Consider the following 21805-nt stretch of genomic DNA (forward strand, 5'->3'; position numbering starts at 1 on the left):
CAGCCTTTCTCCTACTTCCTGGAGAAAGCCACTGAGGAAAGTTGGATTCCAAGGCCAGGGGAGGTCAAATACAGGGCCGCGGCAGCCTGGCCACGCCTTCCAGGGATGAGCGCTGCAGGCGCTGGAGTGGCCACACAGGGGAGGGCTAGATGACACTTCAGACGCCAGCTTCAGAAGGTCCCTGGTGCCGTGGAAGGGTTTCCGGGCCAGGAGAGTGCTCCAGTAAGAGAGACACACATTGAGGTGTTATTAAAATTCACCTAATTATTCTGGAGGCACTAAAGCCAATGTGCCGTTTGTACCTTGGGAGACAGGATGGTTGAGAAGGGTCTCGGTGGGGATTGGGAGACACTGAGGCGTTACCTGCGAGTGAGCTGAGACTGCCTGGGGACAGGACATCAAGGCTATAGGCAGCCAGCATCACATCTAGTGGCAAAAACAGGGAGCGGCCATAGGACCTGCCATAGGTCAGGGCTCTGTGGGGATCCGTTGTGTTGGTGACTTGCTGTGGATAGGAACACAGCCCAGGCTGAGGAGGGCTCAAAGCTCCCCCTCTAGGGGGCTCCAGAGAGCCCTACCTCTCTCATGCGCTCCTGAAGCAATGGCCAGCAAAAACAGAGTTGTAGTCTTCTGGTAGGCCTCCAAAGCTCCTGGGCTGCCTAGGCTTTGGGGAGTGACATCCTGAGCTCCGCCAGCTGAGTCAGGACACAGCTTAGATCAGTGATCCTCAGCCTTTCTAATGCCTTCCTAATGCTTGTGACCCTTTACTACATACATACAGTTCCTTATGCTGTGCTGATCCCCAACCACAAAAATATTTTGTTGCTACTTCATAACTGTAATTTTATTACTGTTATGAATCATATAGATATCTGATATGCAGGACATCTGATATGTGACACACACCCCGCAAAGGGTTCACAACCCACAGGTTGAGAACCTCTGGCTTAGCGCACAGGCCCGAGACATGAGTTCTCGGACGCCTACCTATAGTTGCTCTGTGATCTTCTGACCCAAGTCAAGCAAGCTTCCCCATGTAGTGGTTAGTCCTCAAAAGTGCTGAAAGAGCGTAAGGGACTTTTCTCCCTAGTCAGGGCCGCAATCCAGAAGGCAGGAACTTCCTGGGGATGGACATGTGGCTCTTCCGGGCAGGACTCCTGCTGCAGGGGACACTGGGGGGCTAATGTAGAAAAATGCCTCCACCTTGAGCAGCCCCCACCAGTCCCCCCCCCCCCATGGCCCTGGAACGGTCCCAGCTCAGCCTGGGAACATCTTCAGCTGATCCATCTGGATCCAAGTGTGAGAAAAGTTCATTTCAGACTCAGCTTGACATTCCCAGGTGGCAAGTTAGCACTAACATCTCAATCTGTATGCGACATTTCAATCAAGCGAGGAGTAACAAAAGCAGAACCATTAACATTCGGAGCTGTTCACCAGTGGTAATGACGGGGAAACTCGCTCAGAAACTGGAAATTACCAAAAAAGAGAGAAGTGTGGAGAGGGATGGGGGAGGGGAGGGGTGGGTGGGGGCAGGGAATGGTTTTTTGCACACTTAGACCCAGACCCACTGTTTGGATTAATAGTGCCATTACTGGAGAAAGGGCTGCAGATTATGCTCATTCTTAAAATGTTTTTGCTGGCAATTAAATGGCTGCAGCTATTGATCTTTGTTGATTTTATGTCCTCCTAATTTGCATAATCTATTAAAGATGAATGATTCATGATGTGTTTATTATGGGGACAAACAGAATTTGCTGGAGGTACTGTCAAGGTGAGAAACGGGTATCGCCCAGAGACTTCATGGGCCATCTTGGGAACAGGTTCAGCGTGCTGGGCCAGGACTTGATAGGTAGCAATAAGCAGTGTGACAAGGACTGGCAGAACTAACGGACTTGGAGTGAGTTCTAGGGAGATGTTGGCATCTGTGAGAACTGGGCTCCAAGCATGCTGGGGAGGTGAGAGAGACTCAGTTTATCTGCAGAAATTCCTCTCAAAAATCTTCCACCCCTTAGAGCCTCACTCTGTAGCCCAGGCTGGCCTCGAACTCACAACAATCCAACTACCTCAGCCTCCTGGGTGCTTCGATTAAGAAGAGTAAGCCACTGTATCGGGCTCACAAACATTCTTTAAAAGCTTGTTTCATTTGAGAACAGTAAGGCTTTGGTGGAGGAAAAAGGGAGCCTGGTAGAAGGTAGGTGATTGTGGCCTCATGGGTGCTAAATCAGGGAGCTGCAAGGTCATGCTATGCTAATAGCCTTGGATGTGCCAAGGCATTCCACAAGTCCCCAGGTGCCCAGCTCACTCTTCTCCCTGAGAAGAGGCAAACCCTAAGAAATGGGTCTTAAGGAAGCTGGCTGGGAAGGCCTTGGCCCAACCTGAGAAGCCAGACCTTATTGATATTCTTGCCACCGCCTGGCACTGGAGGCTGATTTCAAACTCCACCAGCCACTTGATACAGCTGTTCCACAAGGTCAGGACTGAGAGGAGACAGGAGCCTGGACTATTGTGTGGAGGGGAGAGTGGGAGCCAGTGGGCCAGGACACAGCTAATCACATCACAGGCAAGGGTGGCTGCCACAGGCTAGGACTCAGCCCGATAGCCTCCCCACCCAGCTTCCAGCAGGGAACCAAGGCAAGACACCGAGGGTGAGGGTAGCGTTTGCAAGTTCTGCCCAGATTTTAATTTCACTGCATCACAACTCAGCAAGCTGCCAAGTCAAGCTGGTTATTTAAATTTATCACCCACTCTCCCCTCTGCCGCTGGGTTGCCTGAGCTCGGCTGCATCTCTGCTCCAGCCCACTGCTTTAGGCTGCCGGTCTGGAACAGAGCCGAGTCTCAACTAAGTGATAAGGAAAATGGGACCCACCAGGTGGGAGAATGGACTGGGGCACTCTGGCCTCTGGCTCTTAGGTGGTTGCTTGGAGCTTCTTCAAAGCACCCCACAGGGGAATAGCCTTTAACCTTTAAGTATTCTACCACCCTCTGATGTGGGACTCTACAGAGAGGCCGCGGCTACAGTCACACGCTCTATCCTTTGCTTCCTAAGTTTCCAGTCACCAGGAGCAACAAGAACCCCTCTTCCCCATGACTTCCTCCCTGGCCCAGGGTGCAGCAGTAGTGGAGTCTGCAGAGACCCTGAAAGTAACGTTACTCTGAGAGGAGAAGATGAAAACAAATTCTAGGATCCTCACAGTCATTAGGCTGCTTTGGCGCATTCTAGAGTGACTTAGGCAAAACTCTGATCTACGGCCGAGCTGGTTCCTTCCTGGGTCTCTGTGGGCTGGGATGAGGCTGAGGGGAGTCGGTGCCAGCACAGTCCCAGTGCTTCTCAGAGAAGCTAAGGAACACTCGTGTCCCCAGAGCAGCTGTGTAGAGCGGGCTTCACTGGCCTCTAGTGGGCATCACTACCAAACACTGGGCATACGTTGTGCAGATGCAGCTCCCACCTGCAGTGCAGCAAAGGTATGAGAGGAACGCCACTTGGAAACAAGGCAGACTAAGCTTAGCAAAAGAGAGCTGGATAAAATATAACAGCAGAGTAGTTAATACACAGCTACACTTCGCTCCAGAGCCAGAAACAGAGGAAAGTCAGAGTCACAGCAGGATGTGAGACACTGTGGCTTTCATACAGAGGTAAACCCTGGTGCACCAGACTTGGCACTGCGATCTTGGACCCAACAGAAATAGAGACAGGACAAGGACAGCACTGTCCTGGAGCTGGAGAGCTATAGGCTCTTTCTTCCTCATGAGCCAGGGAAAGAAAGGAGAGAGGCACATGTCATGAGAAATGGAGACATGAAAGCCCATACATAGACCTAAGTCCAAGTTCATGACATAAATAGTTGCAGGAACCCCAAGCCAAGAACTTACACAGAATTTTGTAGGGGATAATAGTTCACTCTGATGCCCGCAGGAATGGTGTGAAACCTTTCCTGTAGAGACAGCAACATGATCTAAGATGCAAAGGACTCCCATTGAGAAAAAACAAACAAACATTAAAACCTACCATAGAAGATGATGAGCTCACCATAAAAATATTTCTCCACTTCATGTGACTATGAAGCATCATCACAAGGAAAGTTAGCTGAAGTGATACAGTGACAGTTAACATCCCCAAGAGCTAGCTATCATGGACTATCCCAAAGTGAAGATCCATTAAGGAAAAGATTGAAGAGAAAGACTAGCTTTTTCTTTAGCCTAGACCCAGACCCAGGAGCCCTTCCCCTGGCTCCAAGCCAACTGTCAGGTATTAGAGACCCATAGGTCAGTGAGTGAAAGGGACGAGGGCAAGTCCACTTCTAGTTTATCCAAAGTTAGAGTCTTCTCTGCAGAGTCCTGCTCTTCTTTTGGGTAACACTGACTGTGAGAGATTTTAGGCCCCCAGACAGCGCTGTCCTTCCCTCTGTATGTTGCAAGGGAATGTTAGACTGTGTTAGCTTCCCAGCCCTGGTGGAGAGGAGGTTGTTTTATTCAAGAGCTCGGGGAAACTTTCCTGGCTGCCTGGAGACTACAGCTTTGAAGGAAGCTGTCACTCAGGTCCAGAAAGGATCTGTGGGAGCCAGCCAAGAGAGGAGTGCCCAGGTCAGCAGAGGAGGTAGAAACTGTTGACTTTGAACAGAAGTGAGGAGGTTAAAGACCCCAGGTTTGGAACTAAAGAACAGAGTGGAGCCCAGTCCTAGGCTCCAGAGGAACAATGCTGGTACAATCTCAGATGCAGGGTGCCCACGCAGCAGCTTGCTCGTGGTGCTTGAATCTCCAAAGGATAGCAAAGTGGCCCTTTGGCAGACAGAGGTATGGACCCTGGGAAACCTCCTCCTCTACTCAGAGTCCACCTCCAGGGACCTCCCCTTTCCTGTAGTTAACAACCCCTTTCCAAGGCAAGCACATTTCCCCCATAAAATAAACACCATAGCCCTTGGCCAGCCCCTCAGGTAGGAGAAGGCAATAAAAGCTCAGAAATGCTGCTGATGGAGGCTGGGAGTCTTCTACTCTTGTCTGTTGGCTCAAAGCCCCTGATTATCTGGAGGAATTTAGGGCACAGACACAAGAGTTTCCTTCCAACCTTGAAAGAAGAGGGTGAGGGCAACTCCAGCCATGTGGAGAATGGGAGAGCCCATTCCTGTGGCCACCAAGCCAACCCAGAGGGCTTCTCCTCTACACCTCTACTGAGGCTGAGAAGGCCCCAGGCAAAGAGGTGAGGCCTCCTCTAGCTATCTCTGAGGTCTCTAGCTACATCCCCAAGGACCTCAAGCCCCAGCCCTCACTGTGATTTAATTATGGAGGTATTTCCATAGCAATGAGACATTGATAGATAATGCAGGTGCTCTGGGCCTGCAGCTCAAGGAGGCACTGCCTGGGACTCTTCCTTTTCTCTTTCATGCAGTCTACCTCATTTTGAGGGGAGAGATGTTAAAAGGAAGAGATTTTAACCTGCTCTGAGGCTGACAGGCAGGCCAGCTTAGTGTAGGATCCAAGCTAACTGTTGTAACTTATACCCACATCTTCTCCTACTAGCCTCCCCAGAAGGGGGCCTGGGCAGAAGCACACAGCCTGACAGTGAGGCCACACAGGGAATCTTGAGCAAGATGACAAGGGTTTGGGCATCTTAGCAAGCTTGTTCCGTGGCCTTCTAAGCAAAGCCAGAATTTGGTCCACGTCATGGGAGTTTCAACCACTTCTTCCCTTTATCTCTCTATCCATGAAACAAACCCAAGATGCTGGGCATGTCAAACAGACCATGCTTTTCCTCATCATATACTCCCTCTAACTCAGCAGTAAGAGAGACAGGCCTGTTGGAATGAAATCAAAACATTTTCACAAAATCTGTGCTCTTTATTTTAAGTGTGTCCAGTACCTAACTCAGGCTAACGAGGTCTGCCTGGGCAGCACCCTGTTTTCACAGTGAGGGAGGTGGAAAGAACTTCTCAGCTACCAGATGTTGTTTGGAAATGCTTGGGGTGGCCCAAAGAAGAGGGGTCCTCCGACACTTAGCTTGTTTACTCTGCTCTTCCACACTTCCTGAGAAGAGGCTGCCTAAGGAGAAGACTGCTATTAGTCTTTCCTGAATGGCCAGGAATTCTGAATGGTGGTGCTCTAAGGAATGTCACAGGTATGGCTCAGAAATGTCTTAGTGGCCTTACAGCCACCAAGGCAAGACTTGAAACCTGTTTCTCAGAGAACCGGATACCCACACGGGGACAGGAAGACCCTCCTTAGCTGTCGCCTCAGGACAAATAAGCCAGTGCTTCTCTAACCCCGAGCTTTGTGAGGTAGCCCTGAGGCTATTGTCATTTCTGTGAGGCTTTGCTGCCTTCAGCTTGGAATCCTCTGCTCTCCTCCCCGGGGGGGTGGCGGGTGGCGGGTGGCGGCTGGGCTGCCTGGCAGAGAGGAGGAAATCCAGTGGTCACTCCAAGAACAGGCTAATGCTCCGCAGCTTAAGTGCCCGTTCTCCTTGGGATTAGAGTTTCACTTACACAGAGCGCCTGAAAAACGCTGTGCTTTCAGAAGGATTAGGGTTGACAACTCAGCGCTCTCAGAGAACAAAACAAAGCCAGAGAGGAACTGGGAGACCCGGCGTTATCAGGAGACTGAGCAAACAGGCTTAACCTCTGCCCACCCAGCATGAGGGTCTCTCATGCACTGAGCCCATGGGTGAGTCCCTTGCCCATTCTGCTGGGTGCCAGTCCCTGCTCAGCTCTGCTCTCCATTTGCTCGTGGAGTCAGAGAAGGCAGTTGGGGAAAGCAAACCCAGAGGAGTACTGGAACTTTCTCTTCCCAAACTGCAGTTTCTACCTCTGTCAATGAGCCGAGTTTCCTTCCTGCCCTTTGAAAGTGTGCGTCTTCTTAGCTTTTCTCAGGTTGAGCCAGAAGTTCCATCCACGCCAGCTGAGTTAGAGGAACACACACACACACACACACACACACACACACACACACACACAGCGCTGCACTGCACAGCCCTATAAGGGCCTTGTGTGAGGGGAGAAGGTGGAAATAGCCTTACTGGTTATGCCCAGGTGTTTGGCAGTCAAGGGGCAGACCTCACTGAGCCAATGCAGATCTAGTATCTCGGCTTAGGGCACTCCAGGGGACCGAAGGTCCAGCTGTCAGTGGACAAGCCGCTCAGCTAGAAGAACAGCCACCCTGAGCTGTGAGCACAGCCCCCTCTGCTGGAACCCGGAGCAGGAGTCTAGAGCTGAGTGTAGGGCCAAAACAGTGTCCTAGGTAGGGTCCTTCCACAGGCTCCTCTGTTCTAGAAGGCAAACCTTGTGAAAGTCTGGGAATCTTAGAAATAAAAACCAAAATGAAATACATAGAATGCCATTTCGCTCTCTCTTGAAAGCATCGTTTACAGGGATCACTGTTTTAATATATTACATACGACATGGAAATGAAAAGATAAAACATATTTAGGCAGCAATGAAAAAGTCGGTGACTATATTCTTGCGTGTGTTACATTTGTGTGAGATGTAAGCACAGAGCACCAGCCTTGAGGAAATCGAATGCCTTCCTTTTTGCCACCTTATGGGAGGCAGACAAACGTGGGGGTGGGGCAGTAAAAGAAGGGTTATGCTTGCTGGCCTTAGGGTCCACGGTGTCAAATGGATATCAGAAATGCTCATCTGCAGAGGAAGATGCCCAGGGAAAGCATCTCTAAACTGTTGGGTATAACTTCTACTGTATAAATCTGGTCTAACGAGCCACATTGCCAAAGGCTCACTAGCAGCAGTTTCTGTGTCCCGGGCAGCTGCTTCTTAGTGTTACCTTGGCCTTCTGAACGCTGGCATCGGCCTGGACTAGAGATAAGGCCTGATGCTTCACATTGTGCTGTTTCTTAAGTGGCTGCATTAATGTTATTCAAGTAGTTGCAAACAAATCAGTTCCTTCTACCAAAGAACAGAGGTTCCATTGTTTGTTTTTATATATGTATAGCTTATTAATTTTGGAGTCATGGATACTTTTGAGGATACAATTTTTTAAATGTGCCTTCTACTCAGAAAGAGGTGTAATAACACTTAGGTATAGCTTTATATGGGTCCCTTGAAACACATCTGTGGTACCCTATGGAATCAATGAACCCCAACTAAAATCTCCCACTGCACAAAATGAGGCAAGCTGAAACACACAAGAAACAAATAGTCTTGAGCTGGGCCGTGGTGGTACACACCTTTAATCCCAGCACTGAGAGGCAGAGGCAGGCGGATCTCTTGAGTTTGAGGCCAGCCTGATCTATAGAGCTAGTTCCAGGACAGCCAGGGATATACAGAGAAACCCTGTCTTGAGAAACCCAACCAACCAAACAATCCTGTCCATAATCCTTAGTTCCTCTGTGTTTCAGTTTCTCATCTGAAAAACCAAGGATTAAAAATAGGTCAACTGGTAGAGTTGATAAGAGAATTCAAGGAGATGATAAGACATGTAAGATATTGAAAGCGATGACTAATTAGCACAGGGTAGCTGTTCAGTGCGTGCTAGAAAGACCAGGAGCAAAGTGAGTGCTGACCCAGTACCCAGCAAAACAGCACACATGATCTGATGATATAAAGTTCCTCATGAAGCCTGAAACTTTGCTTCTGTCCGTTCTTGGAAGAGAGGCTGCACTTAGAATTCTCCAGAACAGTTGCTTTGCTCTGGCCCATTTGCTAAGGAATGCCTGACGAAAGTGCACTCACTGTCTGATTCAGACAGAACGACTGCTGCAAAAATTGGCTTTGGAGTCTTCAGGGACTCCCGCGGCTGAACTGAAAAGACACCCTCATCAAGTACAGTGCTTCTAACACTTCTGGGGACTTTAAGATTCTCCACTACTACTGCTTCTCAGAGGGGCTTTTTTGTGTTAGAAAACTCTCAAGGGAGATGAAGACTCCACCCCCATGGAGTTTTACTACAGACCTCCCATACACTTGTTCATTCCTTGTGTCCCCTTTTCCCTGCTTCATCTTAATGGTAATGTGGTGGTGAGAGATTTTGCTTGTTGGAAAACTTCTTTTCCTTTTCTTCTGCTCTTGGGGGCGGGGGGACGGGGAGTATCTGGGTCCGTGTTGTCATTAAAAGCAGTGTGGCATGGACATGGCTTCCAATGTTGGTGCTATCATTTACTAACTGTATAATCCCAGGAGAGTCATTATGCCTCTGTGTCTCCACCTTTTCACCTTTAAAACAAGGGCCTGGTCATGCAGGAGACTCATCTCTGAAAGCTTTGTCACACCAGAAGGCAAGCAGGCAGCGTGAAATGCCCACTCTCTCACAGTAACGTTGGCTTTTTACCCGTTTTGATTCCTGGTGCTGTTTTTATGTTGCTGGCATTGTCAGTGAGCAAGCAAATGCTTTACTGCTTCCTGTCTGCCACGGGACGGCACATAGTTTATAACTGATGCACTCTGCCGGGTAGGCTTTTCTCCTGTTTCTGTGCTTCGGCCTGTTTGTGTGAAGGAGACGGCTCTGCCATCTTACAGTTTGAGTCATCCCCACCGCCATCTGCCCATCTCTCTCTAACACTGCAGCACCCAGCGCTCTTCTGTCAGGTCTTCCATTTCCCATTGATATTCCCTCACCAAAGGAGGCTTGCTCCAAGAATGCTGCTGGGCAAATGGTATGATGGTTTTAGTAATTTGAAAGCTTCCTGCACTGTGTGTTTTCCATTATTGACAACGATGTTCCAGGAGAATATATGGCTCAAGCAAGACTTTGGTCAATTTTTCCCGCTCTTCAGGTGTCGTCTGTGTACTAATGAAGTCATTGAGCGTGCTTTGTATGCAGTGGCTGGCAGCTTGTTGACGCAGAGGTCCTGAGCAAGCGCCTCTCGGTGGCACCACCACTACAGAACAAAGCAGAGGAGTACTACAAACACTAGAAAACTTGAGTGTTTTGTCCTCCCTCCCCCCCCCTTTCTCCCACATTCTTCAAATTTCAAATTGCTACCTACAGATATAGACGCTTTTTTTTGTTTCGTTTTGTTTTTGTTTTTGTTTTTTCAAGACAGGATTTCTCTGTGTAGCTTTGCGCCTTTCCTGGAACTCACTTGGTAGCCCAGGAGGGCCTTGAACTCACAGAGATCCACCTGCCTCTGCCTCCCAAGTGCTGAGATTACAGGCGTGCGCCACCACCGCCCAGCCATAGATTCTTTTAAGAAGTAGAATTTGGAAATGTGCCTTCCAATCAGTCGTTCAGAGAGTGGTTCTCAGTAGGCAAAGTCTTCTACCTGCTGGAAATTGAACATGCCATTTTGCAGGCAAGACAGCTGTGGGAATAAACTTTGCAAGAGGATTGCCTCCAAGCTGTCTGGAGAGAGCTTCTGAACAGCCACCCCACCTTTGTCTTGTCTGTTTCTGTGTTGTTGTTGTTGTTGTTGTTGTTGTTGTTGTTTTATGTGAATACCCTCCACGATGGGGAATTTGTATTCAACTAGTTGTTAAGAATGATGGCAGGAAAGGTCATGATGCCCAGCATGAAAAAAAAAAAAATAGAGGGGATAAGAAGGGAGGGGGCAAAGAAGGAGGGAGGCACGCTCTGCTTCCTGGCATATTGTGGATATTGAGATCACAGGGCCTGGAGGAATCAAGTTCTATATCTCTGTAGCTTCAAAACCTCTACATTTCCCATAATCCTCTTTTTTTCCTAGGACTTCTTTGACAAATAAATGCCATATTCTTCTCCTCTCTCTCTCTCTAGGAACTGATAGGTATTTTCTCTCACTGTGCACTTCCTCTCCACTGAGAAATGGTCAGGAGATGTGCACTTTTTAAATTGGCAATAGAAGTCCATACAGGAGCCGGGCGGGGGTGGCGCACACCTCTAATCCCAGCACTCAGGAGGCAGAGGCAGGTAGACCTCTGAGTTCGAGGCCAGCCTGGTCTACAGAGCTAGTTCCAGGATACTTGGCTACACAAAGAAATCCTACAAACACGGGCAAGTCCGTGGTGGCACACATCTATAACTCCAGCACTCAGGAGTCTGAGGCAGGAGGATCACAAGTTTGAGGCAAGCCTGAGCTAGGTGTAAAACTGTCTCAAAACAAAACAAAATAGGACAAACAAAAGCAAATGCAGATTCTTCTACTGCCTGGGATTCAGAAGTGACCTTTTCTCTGCTAGTTCTTTGTCTAGCAAATTTCAGGAAATGTAAGGCATTAGCTATACTCAACAGGTATAGAAGGAAATCATTCTGTTGCATGGTAAATCTGAGTCACCAGAGATTAATCTGTCATTGAAAATCTTTGTAAAAATTCCACTGCTGTTTCAATTTATTTTTCAAATGTTTAAACTTTTATTTATTTTTGTGTATATGGGTGTTTGCCTGCATGTATGTCTGGGAACCACATGCCTGGTACCCCAAGAGGCCAGGAGTGGGCATCAATCCCCTGGGACTGGAGTTACAGACAGTTGTGATTTGTCACGTGGAGACCTGGGGTTTAACCTGGGTCCTCCCAGAGAATAGCCAGTGCTTTTTACCACAAAGCTACCTCTCCAGCCCCATTTCCATTGATTTTTCAAGGAAAAGAGTCCAGCGGATTTTGTCCTAGCTTTGCTTCTCTGTAGTAGATCAACACATATGAAACAATAAGAAAACCATTATCATCCACCATGGATCGGCTGTGGAGGCAATGGAGGGATTGAGAATTGATCAATAAGGACTTAGTGAGAGTACTGTTCTCAGCTGTGCAGGGTAGATCAGAATGCAGGCCCTGCCCTTGGGTGAGTTATGGTCTGTTTGGCATGAAACAACACAACGGGCAATGCATTTTGCAATAATATAGTGACATAGTCAATCATGGCACACAGAGGTCATGGAGACTTGAGAGAAACTTCCTTGATGAGTGGAAGGATGGAAATGTTGAGGCTTGAGCTGGAAGAAAACTATGAGTAAGAAGGAAGCAAAGGCCACATCTTTTACATCACAAGATGAAACCAAGCTCAACCAGAAGTGAGAGTCAGAGCTGAGAAAGCCAAGTGGGGTGAGCACCTGGGAGCCTTGGAGTCTGGAGAGTTTCCATTCAAACTGTAGCCTACAGGGAACCAACGGCAGTGTTTACAAGGGCGTGGTGCTATGAAAGCAATGTTCAGAAGGGCTAGCAGCCATATTTAGATTGGTAAGAAGGGAGAATGTGGAGGCAGAAATACAAGCAAAGAAAAGCCACTGGAGGAAGCCAGAGGCAGGTACTTGGTCAAACTACAAATACAACAGAAATGGCTAAAGAGAATTGATTGCGTATGGGAAGGGGTGGGGAAAGAAGGTTGGGTCTAAGCACTCTGAAGTTCTAGGTACGTCTTCAAAAGGGCTGGGAGCCTGATGGAGGAGAAGGTGGATCTGTCTTTATTCCTATTGAGTCTGAGGTGGCCGTGGGACAGCTAATGAGGATGTTCATCAGGCAGTCGGGAATGGAAAAGCCTGAGCAGTAGTTCTGTATCCTTAGAGAAGGATGACCCTCTCAGATGTGTCGAGGTGGGGATGAGAAAGCACACATGTCTGGGGATGAAGTAGCTGACCCCATCAAGTGAACAGTAGTGAAGAAAGAAAGATGCTACAGAATAGTGGTGGAACGTCCCATGGGCCTAACCATGATTAGGACCTAACTAAGGAAAAGGAAGTGAGCTAGGGGAGGTGTCATTAGTGCTATGGCTTCCTCCAGCCACACCTTGCCTCCTCGGGGTTGGACAGAGCATGAGGAGCAGAATGCCACTGTCTGGTGAGGAAGACCAGGGAATCTGCAGCAGATGCCTGGGCCCCAGGAGAGGATAGGCTCTAGTGTATGGGTGTGTAGGCGATAGGAAGGAGTCAATGCTGGCCATGAAGAGTGGACATGCTAGAAGGTATCCCCTTCACAGAGCTGGAAGGAAGCCAGTCACGTGAGTTGCAGAGCAAACGTCTCTGGATGGAGGTAGCTCTCTAATATTGATTCCCTTTGCCTCAACTTCCTGCTCCTGGCAAGGAGAGTCCCAACCCCCACTCTCTAGGCTCTGGGTAGAGCAGAGACCTCCAGGGAGGCTGCTGGGTAGGGGGAGCAGATTTTGCTCACTGGAACTTAATCTGATCTGCTTGCCCTCAAAGTTCCTGATTCATTCACTTCAGAGATGGTTTTCTAGCCTTTAAAGGCTACAGTCAACAGCAAAATAGTCCACTGGTTAGCCCTCATCCTCCAGACCTACCAGGCCCAGCATCTACAGCTCCAATTAGAATAAGGACTCTACCCTTGGAGAGGTGGTAGTGGGGTGTCTTCAAACCTGAAGAGAAGATAGGAGTTGAGAGGAGAAGTGGACAGGATGATGGAGGTTCACATCATCAGGATAACAGCTGAGGATCCATGGGAAAGGAGTAAAACCAGGTCATCTCCACCCATCTCCATTTCTGTTGGGAATCGCAGAGACACAGACTAAGGCAGGCAGACACGTATGCACAGATACACAATGAGCAACATAAAACAGAAGTGTACACACACACACACACACACACACACACACACACACACACGCGAGGCTGATGGTGGACACATTTAGGCATTTGGACCCATATTTAGGCCCGAAGGCTCAGATGCACGTCTGCATATCTCCTTCCTCTTGGAGAATGTCCTCCCCCTAACATCCGGGTGTGAGCTGAGGCAGGCCCCTCTCTTCCAGGCCTCACTCCTTCCCCTTTGTGTTTTTCCAGGTCGTGATATGGCGAGTACCACTCTGCCTGGTTACCCCCCTCATGTGCCCCCCACTGGCCAGGGAAGCTACCCTACCTCCACCCTGGCAGGAATGGTGCCTGGTAGGTGACAATGTTGAGGATGGCTGATCTAGGTGGGGGTAACTAAATTGTGGGTGCGCTGCTAAATGGTCTGTAGTCTGAGGCTGGGAGTGGGAGGAGATCCAACAAGCCATGGTCCTGCAAATCCCTGTCCTTCAGCCCTCCTTCTCCTTAGGAGCCACAGTTGGCCCTTTAGAAGCAATGCAAGGAGGAAGCTTGCAGAAGTGCCCCCTTGTGTACACAGCTGTAGGGTCTGGCCCCTCCTCAGCACCCAGCCATCCAAGCCTATGTCCCAGTGCTGCAGCCCACCCCAGCTCGCTGACACTGCTTGGAAGAGCCTGCCCTTGTTTCCATGGAAACTTGGAACCAAAGACCATTTTCAGGGGCATGGCAGTCATTCAGACAAAGTCACAATGGTCCACACCAAGCCGGGGGTTTGGGGGAGCACTGTAGAAAACCAACCCCAATCCAGAGAGAGAGGGAAGCTAGTCTCAAAGTGGAGTGGAGGACAGGAGGGAACCAGAGACACCTTAGCTTCAGAAAGAAACAAGCTAGAACACCTCAACACTTCTTCAGAGGACACAGGCCCTCCCTTCTCCTTTGGGACTCTAGTGCACCTTTTTGCTGAGAGGCATTGGACTTGGATTTGGAATTAAGGAGACAGAGGCTGTATTTAAAGCCTGGCAGCTGGGCTGGGCGGTGGTGGTGCACGCCCTTAATCCCAGCACTCGGAAGGCAGGTGGATCTCTGTGAGTTCGAGGCCAGCCGGGTCTACAAAAGTGAATTCCAGGAAAGGTGCAAAGCTACACAGAAAAACCCTGTCTCAAAAAACAAAAAACAAAACAAAACAAAACAAAAACAGAAACAAAAAAAAAGGCCTGGCAGCTCCTAGCTCCACCCTCCACCCCGAGTGGGAGTGGCTTAAAGTCAAAGAGAGTAGAAGTTCTTATCTCCCCAAATCTCTGTCTTAAAATGACCAAGACTTTCCCAGCCTTCAACTCTCTGCTTCTAGAGTCTTTTGTGTGCCCTGTTACTGAAGTGCAACCCTCACAAGTAGGGGGAGAAGGAGAGGGTAAAAAAAGGTGATTGGCCTCCTCCATCAAGGAACAGCCCCGAGTAAGCAGAGGTGGGACTGAGAAAAAACTATACACCGCTGCAGGGGAGCAGAGAATAGGGGCTGAAGGGAACTGGAAGTGTGAGACGGGGATTCCTGTGCAACTTTGGAGAAGGCAAGGGGCAAGGAGAAGCTTTGGAGGTAGAACAGTGAGCAGGTGGAGGCTGGAGGAGGTCTTAGGGAGGTGGGGGCGAGGAAAGAGTGGGGAGGTGGGGGGGGGGAGTCTGCAGGGAGGTGGAGATGAGGGGAGCCGCAGAGAGCTCATGGTGGCAAGGGGGGAGTCGTTAAACAGAATCTAGTGCTGATGAGGAAATTACACTTGTTTCATTAGCGATGGGGAAGGAGATAGCTCAGTTCCTCTTGGTCACAGTTGAGCTCAGAAGCTCATTACCCTGCTGCACGCATGCTTTCCCTCCTCGTCAATAAACAGGCTTTCCAGTGGCTGCGTCCCCCACCCCCACCCAGCTCCTTCTTGGAGTGGGGCCCCTTCTCCTCTACTTAACCCGCGGTTAGGGATCACTGTAAACAGTCTGGGGTCATCACACAGGAGAAAGGGCGAGGGGGACCCATAGGCCTGGCCTTTCTCCTCCTGGAGGGAGGGAGGGAGCTCCCAACCCACAGTGTCCTCCACTACTCACTGCTCCTGGGCCTGCGAGCAGTCCGCTTGATTCCTGCAAGTCTCCTCCCTCGGTTGCATGGCCCTCGTATTGGACCTCAGGAGGGAAAAATGGGAGGGGTTATTTCCCCAGAGAGCACCATCATCACCACCTGCCTAGTCTTGGCACAGCGCTGAGATGCCATTCTTAAGACTTTCTGGGACAAAGTGTCTCAAGGGCCTTCCTTCACCACCCTCCCCCTCTTTCATCCTGTGGAGTTCCTAAAGCAAGTGTCCACCATAAAAGCTCCCGGGTCCCCAAGTTACTTAAGTGGGCACAGCGGGACCAGTCCAAACCCTTCCCGGGTAGCCAGCAGTGATTCACAGGGAGCCCAGACACAAACGTGCCCACAGAGATAGGGCACCTGTGCAGAGATAGGGGTACTTCTTTGCCTTTGGTGGCTGTCCCCACGTGGAGAGGGTGGATTGACCTGCCCCTGCGGGCCCTTGCTCTGGTTGGAACACCTAAGACTGGGACTAGTGGGGAGGGCAGAAGATGCCAACTGGGCACATTGAATACATCTAATTCCAGTTCCCCGCCCTCCCACAGGGAGCGAGTTCTCAGGCAACCCATACAGCCATCCCCAGTACACCGCCTACAACGAGGCTTGGAGATTCAGCAACCCCGCCTTACTAAGTGAGTACGCCACCTGGCTGGCCCGCAGCTCAGCGGCTCGCCTGCCCGCCTCTTGCCAGCCTGGGCAGCGCTGGCTGCTTTGGGACGTGGATCCCCTCTGAACCACCCCACCTCTGGGTACCGGGATGGGCCAAGGAGACAGACTCATTATCGCAGCGCTGGGGCCTGGGGAATCCCTCGACGGCGCCTGCGCCTCCTGCCTCTTCCATCCCGTCTCTCTCGGTCACTGGAAGGCTCTTGGCCGCGGTGGCCGTCGGACCCCAAGTGTCACCTGTCCTGTCCCTCTCCCGCCCTGTGAATGCAGCACTCGTGGGCGTCTGGCCTCAGGGCCCCGCCACAGTCCTCCAGTCCTGACCCCGCCGGACCCGGGGAGGGCTTTTCTTTGCTTTTCTTTCCTCTTTTTGTCCTCCTGTTTGTCCTCTCACCCAGCCCATTCTTCTCCTGTGTTAACTTCCAGGTTCCCCTTATTATTATAGTGCCGCCCCCCGGGGCTCCGCCCCTGCCGCTGCTGCCGCTGCCTATGACCGCCACTAGTTACCGCGGGGACCACATCAAGCTTCAGGCAGACAGCTTCGGCCTCCACATCGTCCCAGTCTGACCGCCCACCCCGGAGGGAGGGAGGACCGAAGCGACGCGCTGCCACTCGGCCACCGTCCCTGTCCCACCCCCCCTCCACCTCGAGACACCCTACACCCCCACCCCGCGCAGCCCTTCACGTCGATGGCCTGACCGGACGGGACCGGTGGAGCCGGGGGTGGGACCCTCAGGCCCGGGCCCGCCGCCAGCCCCGCCCGCCGCCCCTCCCCGCCTGCCTGGAGCACCGCGCCGCCCGGAAGCGTTTCTGTGACACACAATCAGCGTGGCCCATCGCGGGGCAGCCTGCTTCCGACGCCCGCCCGGGCACCGGGAGGCTTCGCTGGAGAAGCTGGGCAAGGGAAACTAAGGGAAGGACTTTGTGCCGAAGGAGGAGCCGCGGGCGGAACCCCGGGGGAACTCCTGCCCCACCCCCTGCGCCTGCCAGGCTGACCCCGCCCTCTGTCTGCGTCCTGCGGCGCACAGTGGCACCGGGACTCGAGAATCGGATCGGACTCGAGGGACAGCGTTTGGGACGCCGGAGTTTTCCAAGGCTGGTACCCAGGGCGAGCAGACGCCAACTGAGCTCGTCCAGCCGAACTGCCCTGTTCCCCAGGGCCTGGGATCTCCTCCTACGGTGACTGTACTCTCGGCCCCGCCTTGCCCCTACCTCAGCGCCTCGTCCACCTGCCGGCCTCTCACTTTCCCCTCCTGCGCGCCCTCATCCCACGACGCCTTGGGTCTGGTCCCAAGCACGCAGCCCCACCCGGGCCACCGCGGGAACAGTTTCCTCCGACTGCGGCTGCGAGCACCGGTCTTTCCCAACAGTAACTTGCTGCCTCTCCCCGCAACCCCAACCCCAAACTCCCAACCTGCGGGCGGGCGGTAGGAGCCAGGAGGGAACTGACGACCCAGCCGTCCAGAGATGGAAACCAGAGGCTGCCCGCCCCACTCCCCCCCCCCCCCCAGCCTTCCCTTGGGCAGGGGCTGAACATAGCCGCAAGAAGAAAAAAAAAAAGGTCTACACTTATTTAATATTATGGTCTTTGCAAAAATGAACAAAACAAAACCCCAAAAGGCTGCTTTGTAGAAAGACGGTGTGTGTGGTGTGGAGGCGAACCTCTCTCTGTACATATCCCCTCCCTCTCCGCCCCGCCCGCCGGGTACCTAGAGTCCCTGTCCCCACCCGCCCTGCCTGTAGATACGCCCTGCTGTCCGTGCTGTGAGAGTCGCCGCTCGCTGGGGGGAGGGGGGGACACAGCTACATGCCCACTAAAGCACAGCACGTCCTGGGGGAGGGGGGGCATTTTTTACGTTACAAAAAAAAAAATTATGAAAGAAATCTCTATGCAAAATGACGAACATGGTCCCGTGGACGCCTCTCGCCTCTGTTTCGTTGGCTGTTTCTCTGTAATTCCGTGTTTTCCCGCTCTCACCTCCCTGCATCTCTCCCGGGTCATCTCCCCTTTCTCTGCTACTCTCCTCTTCTGTGTCTCTTTCTCTGCCTCACTTGTCTCTGTCTGGTCCCGGCCCTCCTGCCCCAGGCCTCCAAGGCTACATCAAAAGTGGCAGAGCCAGCCTCCGGGCTAGCCCCTTGTGGTCTTGCCAACGTGCCCGGGCCAGGCCGCCCTGCCCTGCCCCGCCCCGTAGTTGCTCTCTCGGTAGCGGCGATGCTTCCTGCATGTCTTCTCAACCGTGGATCGTGACGACTCGAAATAACAGAAACAAAGTCAATAAAAGTGAAAAATAATAAAATAAGTAAATAAATAAAAATCCTTGAGCAAATCCAAAAAGGCTTGGAGTCCTAGCCCAGATCTCTGTTCCCTTCGAGCCTTTTTATTTGAAAAGGAAAGCGAGAAAAGAGAATAGTTCAAGAGGAATGCCAGCGCCTGGTCCGGGTCCAGTGGCTGGAGCCGGCTGGCGAGGGTGCCTAGGTCCCAGCTCCGAGGCCAGGCGCATCCCAGTCTTGTGTGGGGCTGGCCCTGCTCAAGGAGCGCGGGATCCAGGATCAGGCCTAGCCTTCGAAAGGTCTTCCACAGTTCTGGTCTCCTGCACCACTTTCAACGTGTCGGTTCGTTTTGATTTTTTTTTCTTCTTTCCTTCTTTCCTTTCTTCCTTTCTTTTTTTTGTGCACATGATAATAATAAATAATAATAATAAAATTTTGTATGTCACTCCCCATGGCTCCAGGTTTGTCTCTCCCTGCCTCTAGGATAGACCTGTCTTCACTCAGGTGGACTCTCAATAATTCTGTCAAGGATCCAATTCTACTCCCAATGCGACCTCTTCTAAATTCTTGGCCAAGACACCCCTGGACTGCAGCTGAACACAGATGATGGCCTGGAGAAGTCTGCCCCCTCAGTACCCCATCCCCACCCCCACACTCACTCAGGCCGTGGACCAAGGAGTTTTGGCTTTCTGGAACTTCAGAGTAACTTTGACACTACCCTTCTCTCCCGAGTCAGTCTTGTCTTACTGCTAGTGTCCTGCAACCACACCTGGGGGTGGGGGGCAGGTTCCCAAAATGAGCGATGTCTGGGGCTCTCTCCATGGGTGGGGTAGCCTGCGGTACTATCTTCTCTCTGCTCCCCCAGTGGGTTCAGCTGCTCATTGGCACAGTTGCAATTTGAACAGGGTCCCCTAAGAGACCAGAGACCTCAAACCCTGGCCCCAAGTTTCTTCTTTCAGCATTTATTTCTAGACCCTAAAAGCTGGCTCGTGGGACCTCCGTGGGCCACTTTGGTGTTGCCAAGTCCCACCTGGGACCTGTCAAGTGGCTGAAACTAGTAGCTCAGGTTTAGGGTCTGGGTGAAGGTTTGGGTTGTGGGTATACTCAGAAAAGGTTTGGGTGTCCTGAGCAAAGGGGAATGTGAGTGAATGGGTGGGTCGTCCCTTCCTGTATATAAATGATTTTTTGTTGTTCTGTGTGGGCCTATGTGTCCTAGAGAAGGTCTAGCAGCAAAGGAGGAAGGGTGATGTTGGTCTTTTTAAACACATTTGAGCTCAGGTGAGAAGAAAGGATCTATGTGTCTGTCCTTGTGTCTGTCTGTTCCTGCTTAGAGAAGGGATATCTTGATTGTCCATGGCTGTCCTGCTGTGTCAGAAAAAACTTCGAAATATCCCCTGTCCATCTCGTCAGCAGCCTGTCAGCTTTCCTTCCTGCCAACAGACTTATAGTACCAGCTTTCATCTGTCCTCCACTTGGACAGATTTTCCTTCTCAAGTCTAGAAAGTGCCCATAGCTAAGCTTCCTTCTCAGCCTGCCTGCTTGAAAGGTTTGAATCTTCGGGGATCAGTTGCAGAGCTGCAAGCAGGCTCTGGGAGCAGACTAAAGAGTGACCTTCCCCGCTTGCTGGGGCAGTGCCTTCCAGAGAGCTCCTCCCCGCCAACCTGTCAGAGACCTTTCCATAGAGCGGTTTACCCAGGCTTATTCATATCACCACCAGGGGATTACACGGGACCCCCAACATATCAGCGAACCTCTTCCCTCTCCCTTCTCACTACCCATTCTCCTTCCAGGAACTAGCAATCCTACCTCACCCTGCCTGATGCATCCCTTCTTGGCCTCCAGTTTCCAGAAAGAACTCTTCAGTCTCTTTGGCGATACTAATGCATCTGTAAAAGAATTCTGGAAGTTCACTCTAATCTAAGCATATCTACTTATTTACAGTTCCCATAAATGTATTAGTGCATTATGAATGAAATAGGAAAACATAGAAACAGTTCTAATAGTTTGTTTTTTGTTTTTGTTTTTTTAATCTTAAGTAGATTATTTTGTGTCTTAGAAGATGTTCCTATTCAGAGCTTCCAAACGCCCAGGAAGAACTCCTGGTTATCATCTGATGCTCATCAAGGGGGTTCCTGGAAGCCGACAGGACACTGGGTTAGACCAAAGTTCACTGAACTTTATCAGAATGTTGCAGGCACCTGGCTTTGCATGCCTGCTTTCGCCTCAAGGGTTCTTACCTACCCATCATCAACTGGAAAGCCAAGGGCATTTTGGTGGATACTCTGGGAATCGCTTATCTTCTTATTTATTTCTGGTCTTCCTCCCACCAACGTGGACAGCAGGGGCCACACTGTTTACAGTGGCTGTTTCGGGATGGAAATCTCTCACTGTGTTCTTCCTGGAGTGCTGGTTTCATCTTGGAATCAGCCTGAAGCCCCCAAACATGCTCTGAAATCCCTGCCAGCTCCCTAGTCTTACCTCAGCCCTTTCACCCACCCAGACACCAAGAGGATCTGGACTCCCAGCTTCAATTTGCTTTGCCCACATTCTGTCTGCTAGCCCTGCCCCACCTCGTTGGCACAGATCCCCAAGTGATGTAACCAAATATAACAGTTTAATAGACAGGAAAAAAAGTGCCCCAGGGTGGGCAAACAGTTGGGGGCAACGACATGAAAGTATACTAGAGTGGCTAGAGTATCCGGTGCTTGGGGGGAGCAAGGAGAGAAAATATCAGATGAAGCTTAAAACAGTTTAGTGAGTAGCCAGGATGCTGGCAAGGATGTCAAAAGAGCACCTGCCATTTAAGGACATCGGAGCCATCCACAGTCACATCCTGCCCATGTGTGCAGCATAGTGGACTGAGGCCACTCAGAGCCAATGTTTCTTCCTTTCTCATGAAGCAGAGGTAAGCAGTATGGAGAAAATAAGGCTGTTCCTCAGGAAAGGCAAAGCTCCATGCATACCCTGAGGGGATTCCCTAATTTTTATTGGGTCAATAAAGTCAGCTCCATTCTACCAGATGTTCAAGGCTAAAGCTCAACTCTTCCCAGACTCCTACATTTTTCATGGACTCCCATGTCCATCTGATCTGTCAGCAAAATCTTTCCCCTAGATATAACTTCATGACTGGCTCTCTCATTGCCTTGTGCTCTCTACCCCAGTGTTATCTATCAGAGGCTTTCCAACCACCTTAAATAAAGTGGCACACAGGTGCTGGTGATGTAGCTCAGCAAGGAGTAGAACCCTTGCCTAACACACAGAAGACCGAGGGTTTAGTCTGCAGTGCTGAAATAAATAAACAAACTATATACAACACCACACCACACCACTCTCCATTCACTTCCCTGCATCTATATATTGTTTTAGAAGTAC

The 21805-nt window shown here is 50.8% G+C and overlaps 1 protein-coding gene across 9 annotated transcripts in view; it reads left to right on the forward strand.

Annotated features, from left to right (window-relative positions):
• Pax2 (paired box 2) overlaps window positions 1–18882 on the forward strand; it is a 92181-nt gene extending 73299 nt beyond the window's left edge. For 3 of the 9 annotated variants that reach the window (XM_036196638.1, XM_036196644.1, XM_036196651.1), the window contains exons 9-11: window positions 13645–13746; window positions 16045–16131; window positions 16589–18882. In XM_036196638.1, the coding sequence (XP_036052531.1) occupies window positions 13645–13746; window positions 16045–16131; window positions 16589–16665 (266 nt within the window). In that variant the 3' untranslated portion in view covers window positions 16666–18882. The remainder of the gene's footprint in view (window positions 1–13644; window positions 13747–16044; window positions 16132–16588) is intronic. The other 6 variants (XM_036196629.1, XM_036196669.1, XM_036196677.1 and 3 more) reach the window with 4 other exon arrangements.
• The last annotated feature ends 2923 nt before the right edge of the window (window positions 18883–21805 follow it).

This window comes from Onychomys torridus, chromosome 1 (assembly GCF_903995425.1).
Source record: "Onychomys torridus chromosome 1, mOncTor1.1, whole genome shotgun sequence".
NCBI classification, from domain to species: Eukaryota; Metazoa; Chordata; class Mammalia; order Rodentia; family Cricetidae; genus Onychomys; species Onychomys torridus.